We start from the raw sequence: 19,645 nt of genomic DNA on the forward strand, positions 1-19,645 counted from the left end.
CATGTTTTGCATTTTATTCTCTTTTGGACTGCTAGGCTGTAGGTTCTCTTCCAATCGTATGGATTTCTCCTGAGTATGAGTGGTTATAGATGCTGGATTCCAGAATCCATCCTTGTTCCTCTGACTAAATCAGTCTGAATATCTGTTACATGTTTCTTACATAAATGGCTGTTCTTTTGTAACAAGAGTCTACTTTGCTGTTGTAAACCTTCCCCTGTTTAGGCTGACCGGGGCGAACCATTCATTTCTTATACATACTTGCTAATACTGTCCTGCTCTCCAACATCATCATACACTTCTTGGTCACTCTCTGGACATTTCACAGAAGCTCTGGTAGACTGTTGTTGCTTTCTTCTTAAAGAATCATAATCAATCTCCACCATGGTTGTTTTAATGTATCCATCTAAATGAATGAAAACATGTAATTATGCAGAGGTAGTTTTAAAGCTCATGGTAAAGGGATGTGTTTAACAGAAGGTTCAGAATAAGTGGTTGAATTGTTCTATATGATCTTTGAAAACTTTCAAAGAAATGTCTTATTCCAAGTAGCCTCAGCTTGGGTCTGCATCTGTCTACACAAATACAAATCTCAGACCTGTCTCAGATCTACACCCAAACCCTCCTCAGCTAGTGTCAAGTTAACTTCACCTTTATTTGTTTCTCAGGTACAGCAGAAGAATATTCTGTGCAAATTCCAGGAATGACTGGGCAAGCTCCCTTTCTCAGCTAACCTTGGTATCACTGCAGTGTCATGGAGTGTTTTAGGGCAGTCCATGACACAAAGATTCTGACAGGGCATTAGGAGGGAGACACACTTTGCACTGATTTTGCTTCAGGTTGGTAGATATGCTGAAACTCTATTTCTATCCTCTTATGCCTGTTTTTTTTTTGTAAAAAATTGTCTGGTTATATCCCTAGGTGGCATGGATCAGGAGAAACTTACAGCAAAGCAGTTGGCCTGGGATTGAGAACTCTGTCTATGTTAAGAGGACTTCTAGACAAGTGTACTGCCTGCACAGAAGAGAGCATGAATGGATTTTTCTGAATATGAAAAAATGTTTCTGCATTTCCTGAAAAATGAAAAATCCCCCCCCTTCACTGTTTCTGAGTGAACCCAGTTTTTACTGTGCTTCTCCCCAAATCTGTAACTTCTTTTTTTCTCTTATTTAAATGATCAGAACAGATTTTCCTCTGTTGTTTGGTCTTCTTCACAGACCATTACTGGCATCTGGTGAAACAAATTTGACTGTACCATTGACACTTGTCACTGTGCAGCTTGTGTTTGCTGATGCAAGAATTAGTTTATGAAAAGTAAATTAATTAAAGACGTATTAATTAATTGACTGCACATGCTCAAGAGAATACCCTTCTTCCAGCCCTCACCAACATTTATTTTGCTGTGTACAAAATGATCCATGCAAAAGACTTATTAATGAAGCTTCAAAGTAGCACAGAAAAGCTGATATTGGAACTTGCCTCTTGACATCATCTTGGCCAATCCCCCTGTCCAAGCAGGATCTGCTAAAGCAGGTTGCTCAGGACTCTGTCCCGTCAGGTTTTGGAGATCTCCATGGATGGAGGCTCTACCACCTCTTTTGGCAACCTGCTCCCTTGCTTGGTCACCCTGACAGTAAAAAAGTGTTTCCTGATGTTCATACAGAATTTCACAGGTTTCAGTCTATGCCTCTTGTGTCTATCAATTCTCTTGGGACAATAGAAAGATCCTGGCTCCATGTTCTTTATACCTTCCCATCAGATATTTATGAACAATTATAATATCCCCCCCGAGCTTTCCCTTCACCAGGCTGAACAGTCCTGGCTTTCTTAGCCTCTCTTTGTGTAAGACATGCTCCAGTTCCTCAATATTTTTTTTTACATCCAGCACTACAAAGTACTCAGCTGGTATTGTTCAGTTCTACATGTGTGAACTGTCTTACTGAACTGACTGTCATTTTAGTCTCTTTAAAAATCAATCAAGTGCTTTAATAGTTTTCATTGATTTTATGGCTCAGTCTTTTAATGTCTTTGTTATAACCCAGGAGCCAGATCATAAACTCCTTATCATGCTCATAGACCCACTGATGATGTTTATGCTATTAGAGACAGATCTTGGATTTCAGACAAAGTAAAATCTATAAATCAGTAACGAATAGGAACAAGACAAACAGCGCAGTGCTCTATATTCTCTGCTTCTATTTCAGACATGAAAAAATGTGATCCTTGTTATTTGAGTGATACTATTTAAAGGTCGACATGGAATTACCACTCAATAGGTCCATGAGGATCCAAACACATTTTTCCTAATTTATTCTAGTGTCTGTAGATGTTACATTATCTTCTAAAATAACTTTTTACTATGAACTAAGCCTAGCATGCCAGCTAAGGACAGGAGGATGAGTTGCGGAAATCATTTACTTTGGCGGCCAATGACTCAGCCTTGGTAAGGCTACTGCTTGGTGTAATGCTTACATGTTTGCTGTCTTACAGTAAAAACATTCATGAACACAGGGAAGAAACAGAACTCACAACATCCTTTTATCCTGCCCAGCCACTTTCCTTCTGGGTTGTCCGTCAGGCGAATTATTTCAATCTCATCCCCCTGTTTGACAGTCAGCTCATTCTTCCCTCCCTTGTGGTCAGCACAAGCTCGTGCCTGATGAAGGACTTGGATGGGTCCTGTTAACTGCAGAGAAGAAGCAACAGAAGAAATTGCAGATGTGGAAAATCTAAGTTCTTTCCAAAACATTCAGACAAAAGGGAAAATAATTGTAATAAAATCATAGAATCATAGAATAGTTAGGGTTGGAAAGGACCTTAAGATCATCCAGTTCCAATCCCCCTGCCATGGGCAGGGACACCTCACACTAAACCATGTCACCCAAGGCTCTGTCCAACCTGGCCTTGGACACCGCCAGGGATGGAGCATTCACAACTTCCTTGGGCAACCCCTTCCAGCGCCTCATCACCCTTACAGTAAAGAACTTCTTGCTTATATCCAACCTAAAATACTGATTACGTGCTTCATTAACATTTAAAATAGTTTAGGCAAATAAACAGAAAGGCACAACTCCTGTCCCCAACTACCCAGTTTGAAATTAATAATCATGAATGAAAAGATAGGGATATGGCATAGCAGTAGGGCAGCTGAAGAAGTGACTGGCAAGATCACAGAAATACAAAGTCTAAACCCAACAAAGTAACAAAGTATGGAGCCTTTTACATGTTCACAAAATATACACATATTTCATTTCGGTGGGCAGCTCCATGTAGCTCCAGCAGAACTACTCCTAGAATCATAGAATTTTTCAGGTTGGAAAAGACCCTTAAGATCATTGAGTCTAAGTGTTAAACTAGCACTGACAGGTCCACCACTAAACCACGTCCTGAAGTGCCACTTCTACATCCCTTTAAAGTACCCACAGAGATGGTGACTCCACTACTTCCCTGGACAGCCTGTTCCAGTACTAGACAACCCTTTCTGTGAAGAATTTTTTCCTAATATGAGTCAACATATCAGTAGTAAATGAGGTAAGTCAGAAAAGAGTAGTTTTGTGGGGTCTTAAAACAAATAGCTTCCTTTTTCAGATAGAAAAGTAAAAGCTTCTGAAGAGCAAAAGAGTAAGGATTAACCAGAGCTAAGTAATCTCTGCAGCAGTGGTCTAAACTGGGACCTAAAAAAATAGAAAAATAAAACAACTCACAAGCAAACAAAAAACCAACAATCAATCACTTGTTACTTGGGGTAAGAGTAGTTGTAGAGAGTGGTAAGTGCTCCCCTCAGCTTCCAGACTAAACACCCCCATTTCCCTCAGCTGTTCCTCATCAGACGTGTGCTCCAGACCTTTCACCAGCTTCTCTGCCATTTTCTGGACCTGCTCCAGTACCTCAATGTCTCTCTAGTGAGGGGGTCAAACCACGATTTCAGGTGCAGCCTCACCAGCGCCCAGTACAGGGGGGTGATCACTGCCCTGGCCCTGCTGCCACACCGTTGCCGATACAAATCGTATGAGTAAATGTGCATTAACATAAATATGTCTACCACATAATGTCCTGTGTTTACAATTCTGATCTGTAAATGATCCTACAAGTACTCACAGGAGATGATCACAATGTTTACTGGAATTCAGGATTCTCTTTGTGAAATCTTTAGTACATGTTATGAAGAAACCATTTTGGATTTAGTATCTGTGTCTTTAAGATACATGTGATTTTACAGAGGCTAGTGGCCTTCGACAATTACAGACTAGCTCAGGCAGTGAAGAAATGTGAAAGAAAATATATATTAAAATGTATTTGTCTGCTTTTAAGAATAACAACACACCTTAATGACTGCAAGACAGCAATCTGCAGTCTGAAAGCATTCTGTGCCCTAATGCCTCCACTCCACAGGAGTGATTTGAAAAATAGACTTGGGGCCTGCCAAACACCAGCTAACCCACTATTATTAACTATTACTGTTTTCCTTCAATATTTGCTCCTCAGCTCATGGCAGTCTCTCCACAGCAGACCAAGGCTATGATGTGAGAGAATCATCATGGTTTTACTGTGTACAGAGAGAGCGTAATATGAAGAAAGACAAAGCTGCCCACTATGTACAATGCTGAAATCAGTACAGTGCAGCACAGTGAACAGGCATTAGTCAACAGAGAATGACTGGCAGGTTTGTAGACTGTGGTAGCATGCTGCACCAGCTTTATAAAAATGATACAAACCAGAAAGAACTGTCTCATCATTTAGCCCCTAGCTGGATGCCCCTTTAGGTCCCTTTAGACCAAGGAAAGGGTAATGTAGTAGAATGCTGAAATCTCTTAAGGGCTGGATACAGTTGTATTTGACTCCAGCGAAGCAAAACCCATTAAGTATATGTAATCCAATTTCCACTTTTATTAAGGACTTTTGATGATATTAGTGATGTAAATGTTTTTAAACAGAAAAGTGGAAGGAAATGTTTTTAAGACTTTTTTTACATAAAAAGAATGTGAGAAGGGAGTTTAATGAAAACAGTATAAACACTGAAACTGACTCTGCCCTCAGTACAGAGCCTGAACTCAAGCATATGCCAAACATAAAAGGGTAACTTAAACCTTTATTCAGAATTCATCCAGGTGCTTGAACTACCTATCATAACAAATGGTTTGTTTCTAGCTGAAAAGTGTATTTTGAACTTGACAATGCTAAACAATGCTTCTTACATGTCTTTGGTTAGATTAGAAAACAAAAAGCTTACTTTGAACTTCTTCCTTATTTCCTGCTCTTTCTTTTCTTTTTCCTTTTGTTCCTTCTTCTCTTGGTCCACTCTTCTCTTTTCTTCCTTGTCCCACTTCTTCTCTTTTTCCCTTGATGATCTGAAAGTGCATTGCCAGGATTGAATGTAACTGTGAAACAAATCTCACTAAAACTGCCTTTTCCAAGGTTAACAAAGAACTATATGTGGTGGAAAAAGACTGACATCAAAGCTACAGATTCCCAACCCTAGTCTGGATGCAACAGATAGAGTAAGCAGCCCTTTATCTTGTATTTCAAATATAATTTAAAGTGCCTGTCCTTAAGAGGACAATATACCAGAGAAGTTTATCTGGAGGTAAAAAACTGGCTCTATGTGCATATTTAAACACTTCTGAGCTAATTTTAGAAATCAAGCTCGGAAATTGGTAGCTGTCTGGGTGCTGTGGCACTGACTGCAGCTGTTAAATATTTACTCAGGCCGTCAGTGGTTGATGCAGCCTGAAATGGAGCCTGAGATACCACTGCACTGAGGTTTTAAACCTAATTGCATTCTACATAAATGACAGACAGTCTTCTGCACCACATCACAAATATGCCTATCACACTAGGGTACATTGCCTTCTGTGCCTCATGTACTGGATGGCACTGAGGTCTAGGCCCTGGGATGTAATTCGGACTATAGCTACAGCTCTGCCATTTGGTGCCAATGGTTTCACTGGAAGAGCTGTGCTTTACAGACCCTATGGAAATGACTGAGTGTGGGTCCCTCCTCTTCCTTTTTTGGTACTTTAGCTAAACTAATATGCTTAAATTACATTAAAAAAAGAAGACTGAAAAAGGATTGCTTGTTTTGATTATGTAGTTTTAAAATGATCTGTTTTCAGAGGGAATTAATAAGTTTTTGCTGAAAGTCATTCTACATCTTCAACAAGGAACTTTAGACTGTTACTGATTCGAAGGGAATTAGCTTTTCTTTGGCTGTTGTCCTACAGTGAATCCCATACATTTATACATTAGCAGGACAAGAGACTTCTCAAAGGAAGGGACTAAATGGCAGAAGAATAGGTCGAGTTCATATTCTGTCTCAGTACCTAAGATAGAGGACTCAGGCCATGAGTAAATTGTAAATCCAGCCTTTCATATGAGTTCTAAGAACATTTACCAAGAATGCAAGAAAAACAACCACAACAAAAGCTCTATCTGGGACCATAGTGCCTAGGGGCTGAGCTTATTTTTCCTCCTAGGCTGTAATTCCAACCAGTGATTCAGACATGTTCCTTAGATCAGAAATCAGACTTTTGTTATCTTGATCATAGTAATCACATGATTTTATTGCAGGAGATTTTCCCAGCCCAGGGCACAGCAGATCTAAGTAGGAAAGAACCTGAGAACAACTGGACTTTCTCTGGGCAAAATGAATGAATGCAACAATGCCTGGCAGGGACTACAGTGGGATCACTCTTTTGTGCCAGGTGAAATAACTTTGTTAGCAATCTTTTAGTAACAAAGATACAATAGTTTCTAGAGTTTAAAATTACTACCTGATGTCATTTATGTCTTCATACATCTCACCATCACTTTCTTGGCCCTGTAAGAAAAATTTAGTTTTCAATGGAAAGACATGAAGAAACTGGACCTGCTATGTAAGCTTCATAAAAACTACATAAAAACATTTCCAGCAAAATGAAAATACAAACAAGTTTAATCATCCCAAACCAAGGTACTATATTATTCAAACCCACTGTTCCTTTTTTCTGCCTTTGTTTCTATGATACTGCACCTATGAAGTCCTGATTATAATCATACTAGCACATTGCTTAATCCAAAGTGGATGTTTCAAGTGCAGTTGTTAGTCCTGGAAAGCCTTTGTCTGTGTTGATTATTGCACTGTCACGGTGAAGCTACTAGGGTTAGCAGTAGTTAAACTAGAACAGTAGGGATCTACACGGGACTCAGATGAAGGTCTCAGAGACTGTTTTAGTCCTAATACATTTAATGTATCTACTTAAAGACACCAATACAAACCTGTGCTGAACTGAAACAAGTGGTTTATTACTGGAATAAAACAATGTTGTAGTTTAAGCTGTTCTTGTTTCTGGAAAATTTTAGTGAAATAAAATATTAGTGGAAATAGAAGGGGTGATTTTGCTTTTTAAAAATCAATTTCTGGTGTCTAGCCAGCTTTCATAATTAGCTCCAGTTTTCTCCACTTAACCAGTTTTATTTCTTTACTTCACAGTAAGTAAGTGTTTCTACAATTGGCTGTCAATATACTGGATTCATTCAGCAATTAAGTTTTCTAATGTATTGAAAGGATTTTACTAAATTTGTAAGTTCGTGTTAAAAGGATTGGTTTGTTAAGGATGATAACACTTACCCCCTCTGTGTTTTGATGACCTATATGGCAAAAAATGAAAACAAGGTATTTATTTTTTGATGTACAGAAAATAATTCATTCTAGCATTAACTATTTACAAATTGCTACTAATACCAGTGATATTAAGTAGAAAGCTTCTGGCTTTTAATAGGGGTATGAATGCAAAAATCAGAGGTTTTTTTCAGTTTGCTTTTGTAATACACTGTAAACTAGAAATATCTACAAAACAGCATATTTCACCATGTATTTTCAAAAGTGGAATTTTTTTAAAAAAATTCTTTAGTGACAATGATGAACTTACCTATGCTATTTGTTTACAAAATGCCTATTCATGCAAGAAAGGAGTTGTTAAAAATCTAATAAATCCAAATAAACCTCAAAGAACATGCTTGCACCAGGCCCACAGCTGAATACGGAGGCAAAGGCTCTTCTGCTAAGCCAGCTCTACCCTGAGCTGCAGGAGAAGAAACTGTGAATTTCCTCCTTCCTCCTTACTCTGCTGGCAGTTAGGTGAGAAAAGAGCTTGGGCTCAGTTTCAGCTCTACAGCTCACATTGCTGTATGGCAGGGATGGCTAGCACACTAAATGATGCATACTGTGCCTGGCACAAACCAAGTCCTCCAGAGGAGAGATCAGAAGGCAGATTGAAATTCTTTGTGTCACAATCTGCTTCTCCGGCTGCTCCTGGTACAACATAGTGACTCACTGCCTTTTATTGAAGGCAGACCACAAAGAGACATTAAAAGCACAGTCAACAATTTATTTTTTTTTTAATCAAGTATAAAACAATGCCTGTTTCACCAGAGCATGCAACGTCAGCTCTGGAAGAGCAGCATTCCTTTTGGTTCAGATTTGAAAACCTGGTAATTTATAGTCCCAGCATACTTCCAACTGAATAAAAGGGGGATATTTAAAGCAGTCCCTGAGAGTCTGTCATATTAATTATAGAACAGTTAGTGTTATCAGATAACTAACTTCAAGGATAAAGCTGCAGAAACAGCATAATTAGTAACACAAGTCACTCACAAATACGATTTCCTTTTGCTTATCTTATAAATACAGTATGCTTACAGATTCTTACAACTGCCATTAATTAAAATGTATGCATCTTACCCTGTGAAACAAATTCAACATCATCATAATTTTCTTCATTTTCTGGACTTCTGTAAATATGAAAAAGGGGACATGTGAAACCTATGGAGATTGCATTTTCAAGCACCATTGTTCTCGTGTTTTTTCAGCTATTTTATACAATGTGTGGACAGGCTGTTGAGCCTTGTAAGCTACTTAAGTACCCACAAGATTCACTAATTGTTCTTCTTAACTGCAGCATTTTTTTTATCCCCCCCCGCCCCAGCCCCAGACACCTAGAAATCAGGACACCTAGATTCTGAATATAAAACGAGAAAATGAGCCAAAGGCACTCTATGGAGAAGAACTTACCTATGCTATTTGTTTACAAATGAAAATTGTGTGAAAAAATATAATAGGCAGATGGGCTGACAGAATGCAAAGAATCTTTTGGGCTTTTTAACCATCTTCACAGGTGCAGGCTTCTTACACAATGCATAAGCAGAATGCCAGACTTTTGCTCCTTGTTAAATATAGCTCTAAAATATGCTCCTTGATTTGCAGAGCTTAAAGTCTGAACAAGGGATAAGAGAAACAGTGGTATAAAGTTAGCCCAGGTAAAAGTCTCTGATGCTGTTAGATTTAAAAGTGATGTCAAACTGAGAGAAGCAAGAATTGAGAATGTAACTAATAATAATATCAGGGACTTTTAACTTTACCTTATGTTAGTTGAAAGAAAACTAGAGATGACAGCCATCAACAAAGAAATGTAATCAAAGAAAGGACTTGAAAGCAGAATGTGATGTTTTAAAATTGGCCTGATGGAGAAAGCAACGAAGACATGGTGAAAGGAACAGTGTCAGCATCCAGGCACACATTTTCAGCAGAAGGGAGGGCCCAAAGGGCACACAGGAACAGGAGAGTGCAAGGACAATCTGTAAGTAAATTTTCCCCATTCCTGAAGACAGAGCACACTTGGATCCCAAGCACTTGGCAAGGAGGGTGTCTGGGGAGCTGCATCAGTGGCTGCAGAAAGGTGGCCAGTGCTCCTGCTGCTGGATGGGGCATATGCTAATCCACACCTCTCTAATGCCTAATACATTCTCCCTGTTGTCTGTTTCCTGCTATTTGCCATAACCACTGGCCAGAGAGAGGGTGATTATTCAGGATCAGCTTGTTTCTGGTCAGTTTTGACACTGGAATGAAGTGGGCTTAGCTCTTCATCACTGAGAGGTTCCCATTATGTATGCAGCTCTTTGAGGAAGGATCTAGAAAAGAGCCCTATATGTGACAGAGGCTTTTCAGTGTTATCACAACAGGCCACAGCACAGCCCTTGGTACAGTTTCATAACCAGCACTGAGCTCAGTATCTCTGGCTTGCACAGCTGTTTCCTGGGGTATCAACCAATAGACCTTACCTTCCTGGTCCTCCTTCCCCAGAAAAAGGCAGGGGAAAGCTTTAATTACTGATACAAATGATTTTCTACCAGTGTATGAAGCCCTTGAACTGTTCTGGTCTAATGAACCCAGAGGGGTGTCTGTTCTCTCCCTCCTCCCCTCTACCAACAAGGCAGAAAAAAAGTGGTTTTATAGATAAGACAATTTGGGGAAACAGTTGAAGAGATGGAGGGTTCAATCTAATCAAACCTAATTCCAAACTGTCCAGGGACAGGGTAGGACAAGGAAAGTGGTGTGGGACCTCGCTGCCACAGAAATCCGGGACACCTGCAACTTTAATCTGCTACTGCATGAACAAAGTAATAGAAAAAGGTGAGAAAATACAGACCTTTGGGTTTATGTTCACTTACACTGTTTCAAAGCTGGGCTTGATGTTTCTCGGAGGCAGGTTAGGAGCTGCTTCTGCCTGCAGAGATGGGTGAGAGGCTGATGGAGGAGATGGTAACTGCATAGCAGGGTGTGGTGGAGGTACAGGCAGGGAAAGTGCTGCTGAGGGAGATACTGTCTGTTTCAAACCTTCATTTCTAGGGACTGAAAAAAAGCAGGACAGTCTGAATTTATCAAGCAAACAACTGAGGAAGGAGCGTCACTGTTTACATGAAGCATTAGGATGCAATATCAGTACTGCACACACCCCAGAGCAAACACATTTTGTTGAACTCACTTAGATATATTTGGTGCCTTATCTTGCCAGAGAGCCTCTGCCTAGAAGAATGTATAGAAGGCCTTGAAATCTTTTTTGCCAAGATATGAATAAGACACAAAAATATCAGTTCATCCACTATTTAAGCTGTCTCAAAATTGAATTATCATTTAATTCTACAAATTACTTGAAAAGATCAGCTGCAGATGAGCAGATCATCATGTGAGCACTGATGCAGTCTTGCTGGAGTTTACCTTGCTCAGAGACAGAGTTTCAAGGGAAGGGATGAAAAGATATTTTGGCACTGATTAAGAGGTATAATAGTCTCTGTACATCTTCAAATATATTTGTAACCTAAGTTGTAAAAGTCTGGACTTAATTTCCTAGCAAGCCCATACCAGAAAAGTGGTAGTTTGAGAAGCTGCACAGAAGCTACACAAACAGGTGCAGCCTAACAAACACGATGATGCAGTGCACCAGGCACAGATACCATAATACATGAGTGGGTTGGTATGTGTGAATTGTGTGCTGCACTGAATTCAGGCTCCATGTACAACCATAGTAACCACTGCTTTGAAAGTTCACGTTGAGAGAAGTTATTCAACACAACCAAATGATATCACTGTTTGAATGCCATGAAAACTAGAGTTTTCTTTCAAGTATCATGAGTGGATTTAAAGGTACTCAGAAAGAATTGTCCCTAGCTGTACAGAGGGAAGTCCAGCAAAATCTAAGAAAAAGAGAAGAAAGAAAAAGATAATTCACAGTTCAGTTAAACCAAGTGAAACTGAAAAGAACTTTTTTTTTCTGGAGATTTTCTTCAAGTTCACACCTGTATAGTGAAAAAAAAAATCTTCTCAAGAAAGATATACTTTCACTTTTTTTTTAGAAAAAAGTGGTTTGAACACAGAACAAGGACAAATATGTAGGAATGCTTAATAGCAAGACTGAAAGTTACAGAAACTACTGAAAGAGCTATCTTTAGCTCTTTAGGAGTCTAAGAATCTGTCCTTGAGGGACGGAGAAGGGGAATCAACAACTACTTGAAGGACATTTCATGCATCACATGGAAATCAAAGCGAAATTACAAAGTCTTAACCATTTTTCTGTTACCAACAAAGAACTCAAAAAAAATTGGATATGCTGGGCTTTGGATATGCTTGGAGTAACTTGTCAACATGTGTGTCAGCAGCACTGCATTTGAAACCGTTTAAGTTCCTCCATTACTTAAACAGCAGAATACTGAAAGTTTCAATGCTGCTGCTGACACTGGTGAATTCTTTGGTTCTTTTGTTAAGAAACCTAACACATCTTTTAATAATTTTACGCAAAAGCATAATCTAAAAGTCAAGTAAAATAATCCTTCCACTTCATAGGGGGGAAGCTACCACAGGATTAATGTGTACCAGTTGGAGAGAGTCCATAGGAGAAAAGTGAGAAAGATTAGAGGTCTAGAAAACATTGGTTCCTAGATACATTGAACAAATGATGGTTGTTTAGGGGAATATGATAAGACTGAGGGAAAACAAAATTAATACCTAAGTCTCTGGCAAAGAAGAAAGGGAAATATTTTTTCTTCATTTCTGTGATGGAGAAGGCAAGAAGTAATGTGTTTAAAGGCCAGCAATGTTTGTTAGGAGTCACTTTCTAATACTGAAAGTGGAATTTCCATAGCTTGAAGGTTCATGTTGAAGAAGTAGAATAAACTGATGGCATGAATAAGTTCTAGTACACATATGGATGGACACCAAACAGCTTCTTTATGTCCCTTGTAATTCAAAGATGACATCTGCTGTTTCTTGTCATATATTTTAGAAGACACCACATGTAAAATACTTGCCCTATATTGAGCCCAACAACTAGAGATCTAAAATACAATTTTGGCTAAAACTGATGTTGCAGCAAGATGTCTCACTTGTTTGAAAATGAGAGAAGTAATATACCACTACAGAGTTTGGTTGAGTTCACTCACTGTTAAAATTTGTATTTTACTTGTTTCCCAAGCTCATCAGGCTTCAGGTTCTATTACTTTTATTTCTACCTTTGCTTACTAGATTTTGATAACTTTAAAGACGCAAAGCTTTTAGCCTTTTCCCAAAACATTTCTTTCCCTCCCCTCCCCTTAATTTGTAGCTATTTCTGTAATCTCTCCAACTTTGCCAGCATTGAAAAAAATCTGGCACTGGAATTCTACACAGCATGCGCTTGTCTGCCACATGCAGTGATCAGTATTACAAGCCATTCTTAATCTGGCCATATCCCTATTGATTGCATCTAGGGCATTTCAGTATTTTCTCCATTTGTTATCCCTCCTCCTGTTTTGGAAGTGCAGACACCTGAATATCAAACTAAGGCCCATTACCAAAATCTTTTATTCAAAACCTTTGTAACTATATGAAGAATCCTTAAAGGTAAATCTTTAAGAATTTAGGATTATAAAATGATAACAATAATTCATTAGACTTTCCTGGCACATCATTGTCCTTACTAATTTGTAGAGTTGTTTAGAACATCTAGATTTGTTCCCAAGACATCACACAACTCTTTGCAGGTGTGGTTTACATTTCTTCATTCTACATGGGTACTTCGAGTAAAGACAAATTTTGTCTAAATGAGCTGAGATTACACATGATTTTCTCTTGTTATATCTGACTCTCTGAGGACTTTATGTTCCCATTTAAGTCTTCATAGTCTTTATTTACCAGCTATAAATCCCTGATAAAATCCCTGATAAAAATGAGTAACACTGGCAATCTAAGCATGTATCTGCAACAGAATTCTTTTAAGCAGATTCTAATGAAAAAAAGAAGCCAGAAAGCTGTGTTTTGTTTTGTTTTTTCATTTTGTTTTGTTTTAAAGACATATTAGTTGGTATTAATTATATTGTCAAATTTCTATGTTTTAACAGTGTCATGTTTCCCTAATACAGTGTTGTGTACATGTTGACATAAATGCATTGTCTTCATACACCCTTACTTTATTGTAAATATTTTTTGGGATCAAGGTAAAAAGTCTGTTCAAGTCTCTGTGCATAATACTTCTTTAATCTGATGTGTCTTGGGAGCCAAATTCAGGCAATAGGAAACTGAGCCAGGAAAGGACATCACATGCATTATATATTAATTACTTATTTTTAAGTATAAGGGCTGAACAAGCTGTCCCTTTTAATTTATGTACACTGCTGGAATCTAACAATAACTGAATGATCATCATATTAATGTAAACAATGCTTTTTTATTTTTCAACTATTTTCTTCACTACTTCTTTAACTATTTAACTATTTTCTTCACTACCTTTAGAGTTGTAATTGCCTACACTTATGACTGAGACTGATGTGGGCGTAAAATGCTTTAATTCTAGTACTGAAAATAATGGGATGAGTTACATTTAGTATGAAAGGTGACATTTATTATGAAAAAGCTCTTATAATCAGGCCCATGGAGCCAAAGATATCAAAATGTTTCAGTAGTGTTTTATTTCCTGTTTTAACGGAGAATTTCTTTTTGACTCCAGTTCCATCTTTTTGTGTACGCTTGGTACACTAAGAACATGGAAAGGCTCTGTGTGGGTAGAGGAACTGAAGTCAGCTCTGGACACTCAGAACAAGAAAACAAATTGAAACAACATTCTGGCTTCACATGTATCCAAAGCACTCTCATCACAGGAAACAGTGTTAAGGACCATCACTGTGTGGTCGCTTTGACACTAACAAACAGCTCAATGACCAGATAGCCTCTTTCTGCTTCTTGGGACTCTTAAAGTTTTTTCACATGCTGTGCTGCACTGAAGAAACAGATGCAGAAACTGAAGCTCTTCACAAAGAAATGAAAGCGTATATGAAAAGCAATGAGTTCCTCAAAACCTCTGCAGCTGTATTGGAACTAAGATAAATTTGCCATAGTAAATAACTGTCCATAGAAAGTACCAAATATCCCATTAAACTGCTGCTTGTCATATTATACTTCTTTAATTGTGCTTGACATCAGCCCTTACAGCAGAACTATGCACAGAACACTTCAAACACTCCTGTGCTCTTGGGGAACCTTCTCAAACAAATTCCACACATGCAGTGAGCAAAGGTCATGTACATTCTTGGAGAATGTTTATTTATCCAGAAGTTTAGGGCACTGGAGTTGGCTTGATAAAGAATTTGTGACTTTGACCCTTGCCATTCTTGGCTTGTGAAGAAAAAACACTGATACCTGTTTGGTAGCTGACATAATACCTAGAGAAACATCCCATCCTCCCTTCATATCCAGATATTCTGTGTTCAACAACCTGAAGAGAAATCAACCTGCATATTAGCAATACCCTAATACCTCTCTTGTGTGAACTCCAAGAGAAACTAGTTAAAACCCCTAAATAAGTCCAAGTGTTTTAACCCATGTACTTTACATAGTCAGAAATAAGCTTGAGGACACAATGGGAAAAAGATCCATTCTCACCTTGCTAAAATCCTCAGTTCTCTACTGAGATGCTAAATTAAGGGATTCTATAGGTACATTGCTAATAAAAGATAGACTAAGGACAACGTAGGCCTCTCTGGAAGCTATCAGGAGAACTGGCTACCCTGGATTTGAAGAAGGCTGAGGTTCTTAATGACTTCTTTGCCTCAGTCTTCACTGGCAAATGCTCTGACCACACCAAACAAGTCTTGGAAAGCAGATTCAGGGATTGTGAGAATGAAGACTTTAGGACCACTGTAGGAGAGGATCTGGTTCGAGACCATCTTAAGAACCTGAATTCGCACAAGTCCATAGGACCTGATGAAATCCATCCACGGGTCCTGAAGGAGCTGGCGAATGAAGTTGCTAAGCCACTGACCATCATATTTGAAAAATCATGGCAGTCAGGTGAAGTTCCCGACAACTGGAAAAAGGGAAATATAACCCCCATTTTCAAGAAGGGGATAATGGGTGACCTGGGGAACTACAGACCAGTCAGTCTCACCTCTCTGCCTGGCAAAATCTTGGAGCAGATTCTCCTGGAAGGCATGCTAAGGCACATGAAAAACAACAAGGTGCTTGGTGACAGCCATGGCTTCACTAAGGGGAAATCCTGCCTGACCAATTTGGTGACCTTCTATGGTGGGGCTAAAGAACTGATGGACGGGTAGAGCAGTTGACCTGGACTTGTGCAAAGTGTTCGAAACTGTCCCACATGACATCCTTGTCTCTAAATTGGAGAGACATCAATTTGATAGGTGGACCACTCAGTGGATGAAGAACTGTCTGGGTGGCCGCATGCAGAGAGTTGTGGTCAATGGCTCAAAATCCAGCTGGAGAGCAGTAACGAGCTGTATCCCTCAGGGATCAGTGTTGGGACCGGTCTTGTTCAACATCTTCGTCACTGACATGGACAGTGGGATTGAGCGCGCCCTCAGCAAGTTTGCCGATGACACCAAGCTGTGTGGTTCGGTTGATATATTGGAGGGAAGGAATGCCATCCAGAGGGACCTTGACATGCTTGTGAGGTGGGCAGATGCCAACCTTATGAAGTTTAACCATGCCAAGTGCAAGGTCCTCCACCTGGGTCGGAGCAATCCCAGGCACAGCTACAGGTTGGGCAGAGAAGAGATTCAGAGCAGCCCTGCAGAGAAGGACTTGGGGGTGTTGGTTGATGAGAAAATGAACACGAACCAGCTTCAGTGTGCGCTTGCAGCCCAGAAAGCCAACCGTATCCTGGGCTGCATCAAAAGGAGTGTGACCAGCAGGTCGAAGGAGGTGATCCTGCCCCTCTACTCTGCTTGCATGAGACCTCATTTGGAGTACTGTGTGCAGTTCTGGTGTCCTCAACATAAAAAGGACATGGAACTGGTGGAACGAGTCCAGAGGAGGCCAGGAGGATGATCAGGGGACTGGAGCACCTCCCATGTGAAGACAGGCTGAGAAAGTTGGGGCTGTTCAGCCTGGAGAAGAGAAGGCTGCGTGGAGACCTCATAGCAGCCTTCCAGTATCTGAAGGGGGCCTATAAGAATGCTGGGGAGGGACTCTTCATTAGAGACTGTAGTGATAGGACAAGGGGTAATGGGTTAAAACTTAAATAGGGGAAGTCTAGTTTAGATATAAGGAGGAAGTTCTTTACTGTAAGGGTGGTGAGGCACTGGAACTGGAATGGGCTGCCCAGGGAAGTTTTGAATGCTCCATCCCTGGTGGTGTTCAGGGCTAGGTTGGACGAGCCTTGGGTGAGATGGTTTAGTATGAGGTGTCCCTGCCCATGGCAGGGGGGTTGGAACTAGATGATCTTAAGGTCCTTTCCAACCCTAACTATTCTATGATTCTATTATTCTACCCTGAGATGCTAATCCAGAAATAAGTGGTGAATTGCAGAGAATTCCCACCACTGCTAGGCATCCTTATTGGAGTAACAGAGGTAAGAAGTAGTTAAGCAGGATAAGAATCATGGGATCCAGGACTTTGTCCAGGGCCAGTCCCTCCATTCCTTTTCAAAATCATAAAATAAATTGGACTCAGGTGCAAGGGTGTTACAGGTGAAAATAATGTCTCTATTCATTCCCGTCTCTAAATACCAAGCTATTGATATGGCTTGGGTGAGAGAATGGCACATAGATGAATAATGGTATTATCAACCTAAGCAGAAGTGCTCAAAGGAAAAAAAAAACACACAAAAAACATGTTTAGCACTCACACCTGCAGTTCAGCATCCATTGGCTGAAGATACAGGCTGTCATGATCAGTTCAACTTGTATTGCAACAGAATGTGATTACTTGACACAAAGCTTTTATCTTGCAACAATAGAAATCATCTTGAAAAAGAGATATTTTGAAGGAAAGAAAAAGTAAAATCAAGGGGGGGAGGGGAAAGGGAGAGGAGAGAGGAGAGGAGGGGAGAGGAGAGGAGAGGAGAGGAGAGGAGAGGAGGGGAGAGGAGAGGAGAGGAGAGGAGAGGGGAGGAGAGGAGAGGAGAGGAGAGGGAAAGAGAAGGAGCATGGGAAAGGGAAACAGAAAGCAGGATTGTACCCGGGCATTTCTTAAAGGGGGTCTGGACTCAAGGATGGCAATAATCAAAAACTTTCTGTGGATTTTGTTTTCAAAATGTGAGCAGTGTCTCCAATAAGCTTCATGTCTCTGTTGTTACAGGATGTCTAATAACAGCATAATTAAAAGCACTGAGCTTCAGTAATGTTGCAAGTTTACCTGCTTACTTCGAGCAGCTCCAAAGTCGCATAACTGTGAAACCTGAAACCATGGCTTGTATCTAAATTAATATGTGGGTTAGGGAAGCTGAGAATAGTTCTCTGAACATTTTGAATTAAGCAGGAAGTGGGTGATCAGCTCCTGCAGATGTTGCTGCAGGTCGTTAGCAAACCCTCTGTAAAACTGAGGAAGCTTCCCAGGTCTTGCATATAGAAATGGTGAAATGTTTTGCAGTAAAACTGAAAACCAATATTGCATTTGCAGAGTAGCTCAAAAGCACTTTGTTTTATTAAAGGATGCTTCTATCAAAATGCAAAACTTTTGACTGTGTAACTACATGTGAAGTCCTGAATTTTTTTTTTAGTACAGATCTCCATCCATTTTCAGACTACTTTGTTGATTGCTTCTTGTACATAATGAAAAACGTGATCAGAGATAACAGAGAATTTGTCTTTTTTTAAAGCAGAACTTCTCATTGATCTCAATTGGGATATCTTGTTTCCAGAACAGATGCACAGACTACATCAATGGTATTTCACCTAATACTTAACAACTATTCAATATAAGTCCCAGACTACACATCTGATAGAGGGTATTCCCATTCTGTGTGAGAATGTAGAGAAAAACAGATGAAGGATAAACATCACCCAAAAGTGAATGTCTAAGTATACATTTAGGATTGACAGGTGAAAAATATTAAGCAGGCATGTAATCTTACTCCCAAAAGAAAACCCACAGGTTTCATCCAAAGTCTTTGGTATGTTAAAGCTCACCAGACTGAGCCTTAAGGTTACATATTCAGAACATTTCATCTGGGCAGTGCTGCTGCCATAAGGAAAGTGATTTCAGACTACAGATGTGTAGTCATATGCAGATGCTTATCCTTATTTAAAGGGGAACACAAAATTAATTCCCAATTGAAATATAGGTGAAACTTTTCACTGTCTGATAAGAAGCCTTAATAATTACTTCTTTTTTTTAATAAGAAGTATTTATAAACCTGAGCCAGTTAATTTTGCACTGCATGGTATACTCCATTTCATATGCATGAATAAAGAACAGCAACAGCAAGTATTCAGAGATGGAGGACAAACATAATTAAAGTAACATAATTAAGCAGACAGAATTACTCAGTTACGTCAATGTTACTGCTTTCTTTCTAGCCATCTACTTTCTATCACCTTCCATAATAAACTCATAGCTGTCTTATTTTTTTGACACTTTTTAAATTCTTGTTTCTAATTAGTGTTCTCAACATTCCCTCACAAAAAGTCCTTTCGTATATGGTGTAATCCCAAACACATTGTGCTAAACCCATCCAGCACTCACACTGCTGGGGATAGACACTGGTTTCTAATACAGTGTAATGCGTTACGTGTTTTGTTTGTAACAGAAGTCCAGACCTACTGAGTGAATATATTAGACACATACTTTGATTCATAACAGAAGAGTCCTCAAAACAATTCAAACTGCATATCAATGTGTGTTTGAAATTCCTGTTAAGTGATCATTTAGGCTTAATCAACAGAATTTGCATGATTTACCTAAAGAGTCCTAAATTCTGCATCTGAGATTTTGAAACCTTCACTCAGGAATTATTATAACTCACTCAATGAGAATTAGCATAGTCAACTGCAGGAATGACTCTAGAATTCTTACATAAACTATAACAAGTATTTACATGAGAAAAATACATTTTCCTGTGCCTTCATA

General features: G+C 39.4%; 1 protein-coding gene across 1 annotated transcript in view; it reads right to left on the reverse strand.

Annotated features, from left to right (window-relative positions):
• FYB1 (FYN binding protein 1) overlaps positions 1 to 19,645 on the reverse strand; it is a 46,618-nt gene that overhangs the window by 14,331 nt on the left and 12,642 nt on the right. The window contains 6 exon segments of the mRNA XM_057433268.1: positions 259 to 403; positions 2,527 to 2,683; positions 5,228 to 5,345; positions 6,768 to 6,814; positions 8,688 to 8,766; positions 10,483 to 10,663. Coding sequence (XP_057289251.1) covers positions 259 to 403; positions 2,527 to 2,683; positions 5,228 to 5,345; positions 6,768 to 6,814; positions 8,688 to 8,766; positions 10,483 to 10,663 — 727 coding nt within the window.

This window comes from Pezoporus wallicus, unplaced genomic scaffold (genome assembly GCF_028554395.1).
Source record: "Pezoporus wallicus isolate ANWC-B61680 ecotype Strahan unplaced genomic scaffold, APGP_CSIRO_Pwel_v1 contig_5601, whole genome shotgun sequence".
NCBI lineage: Eukaryota > Metazoa > Chordata > Aves > Psittaciformes > Psittacidae > Pezoporus > Pezoporus wallicus.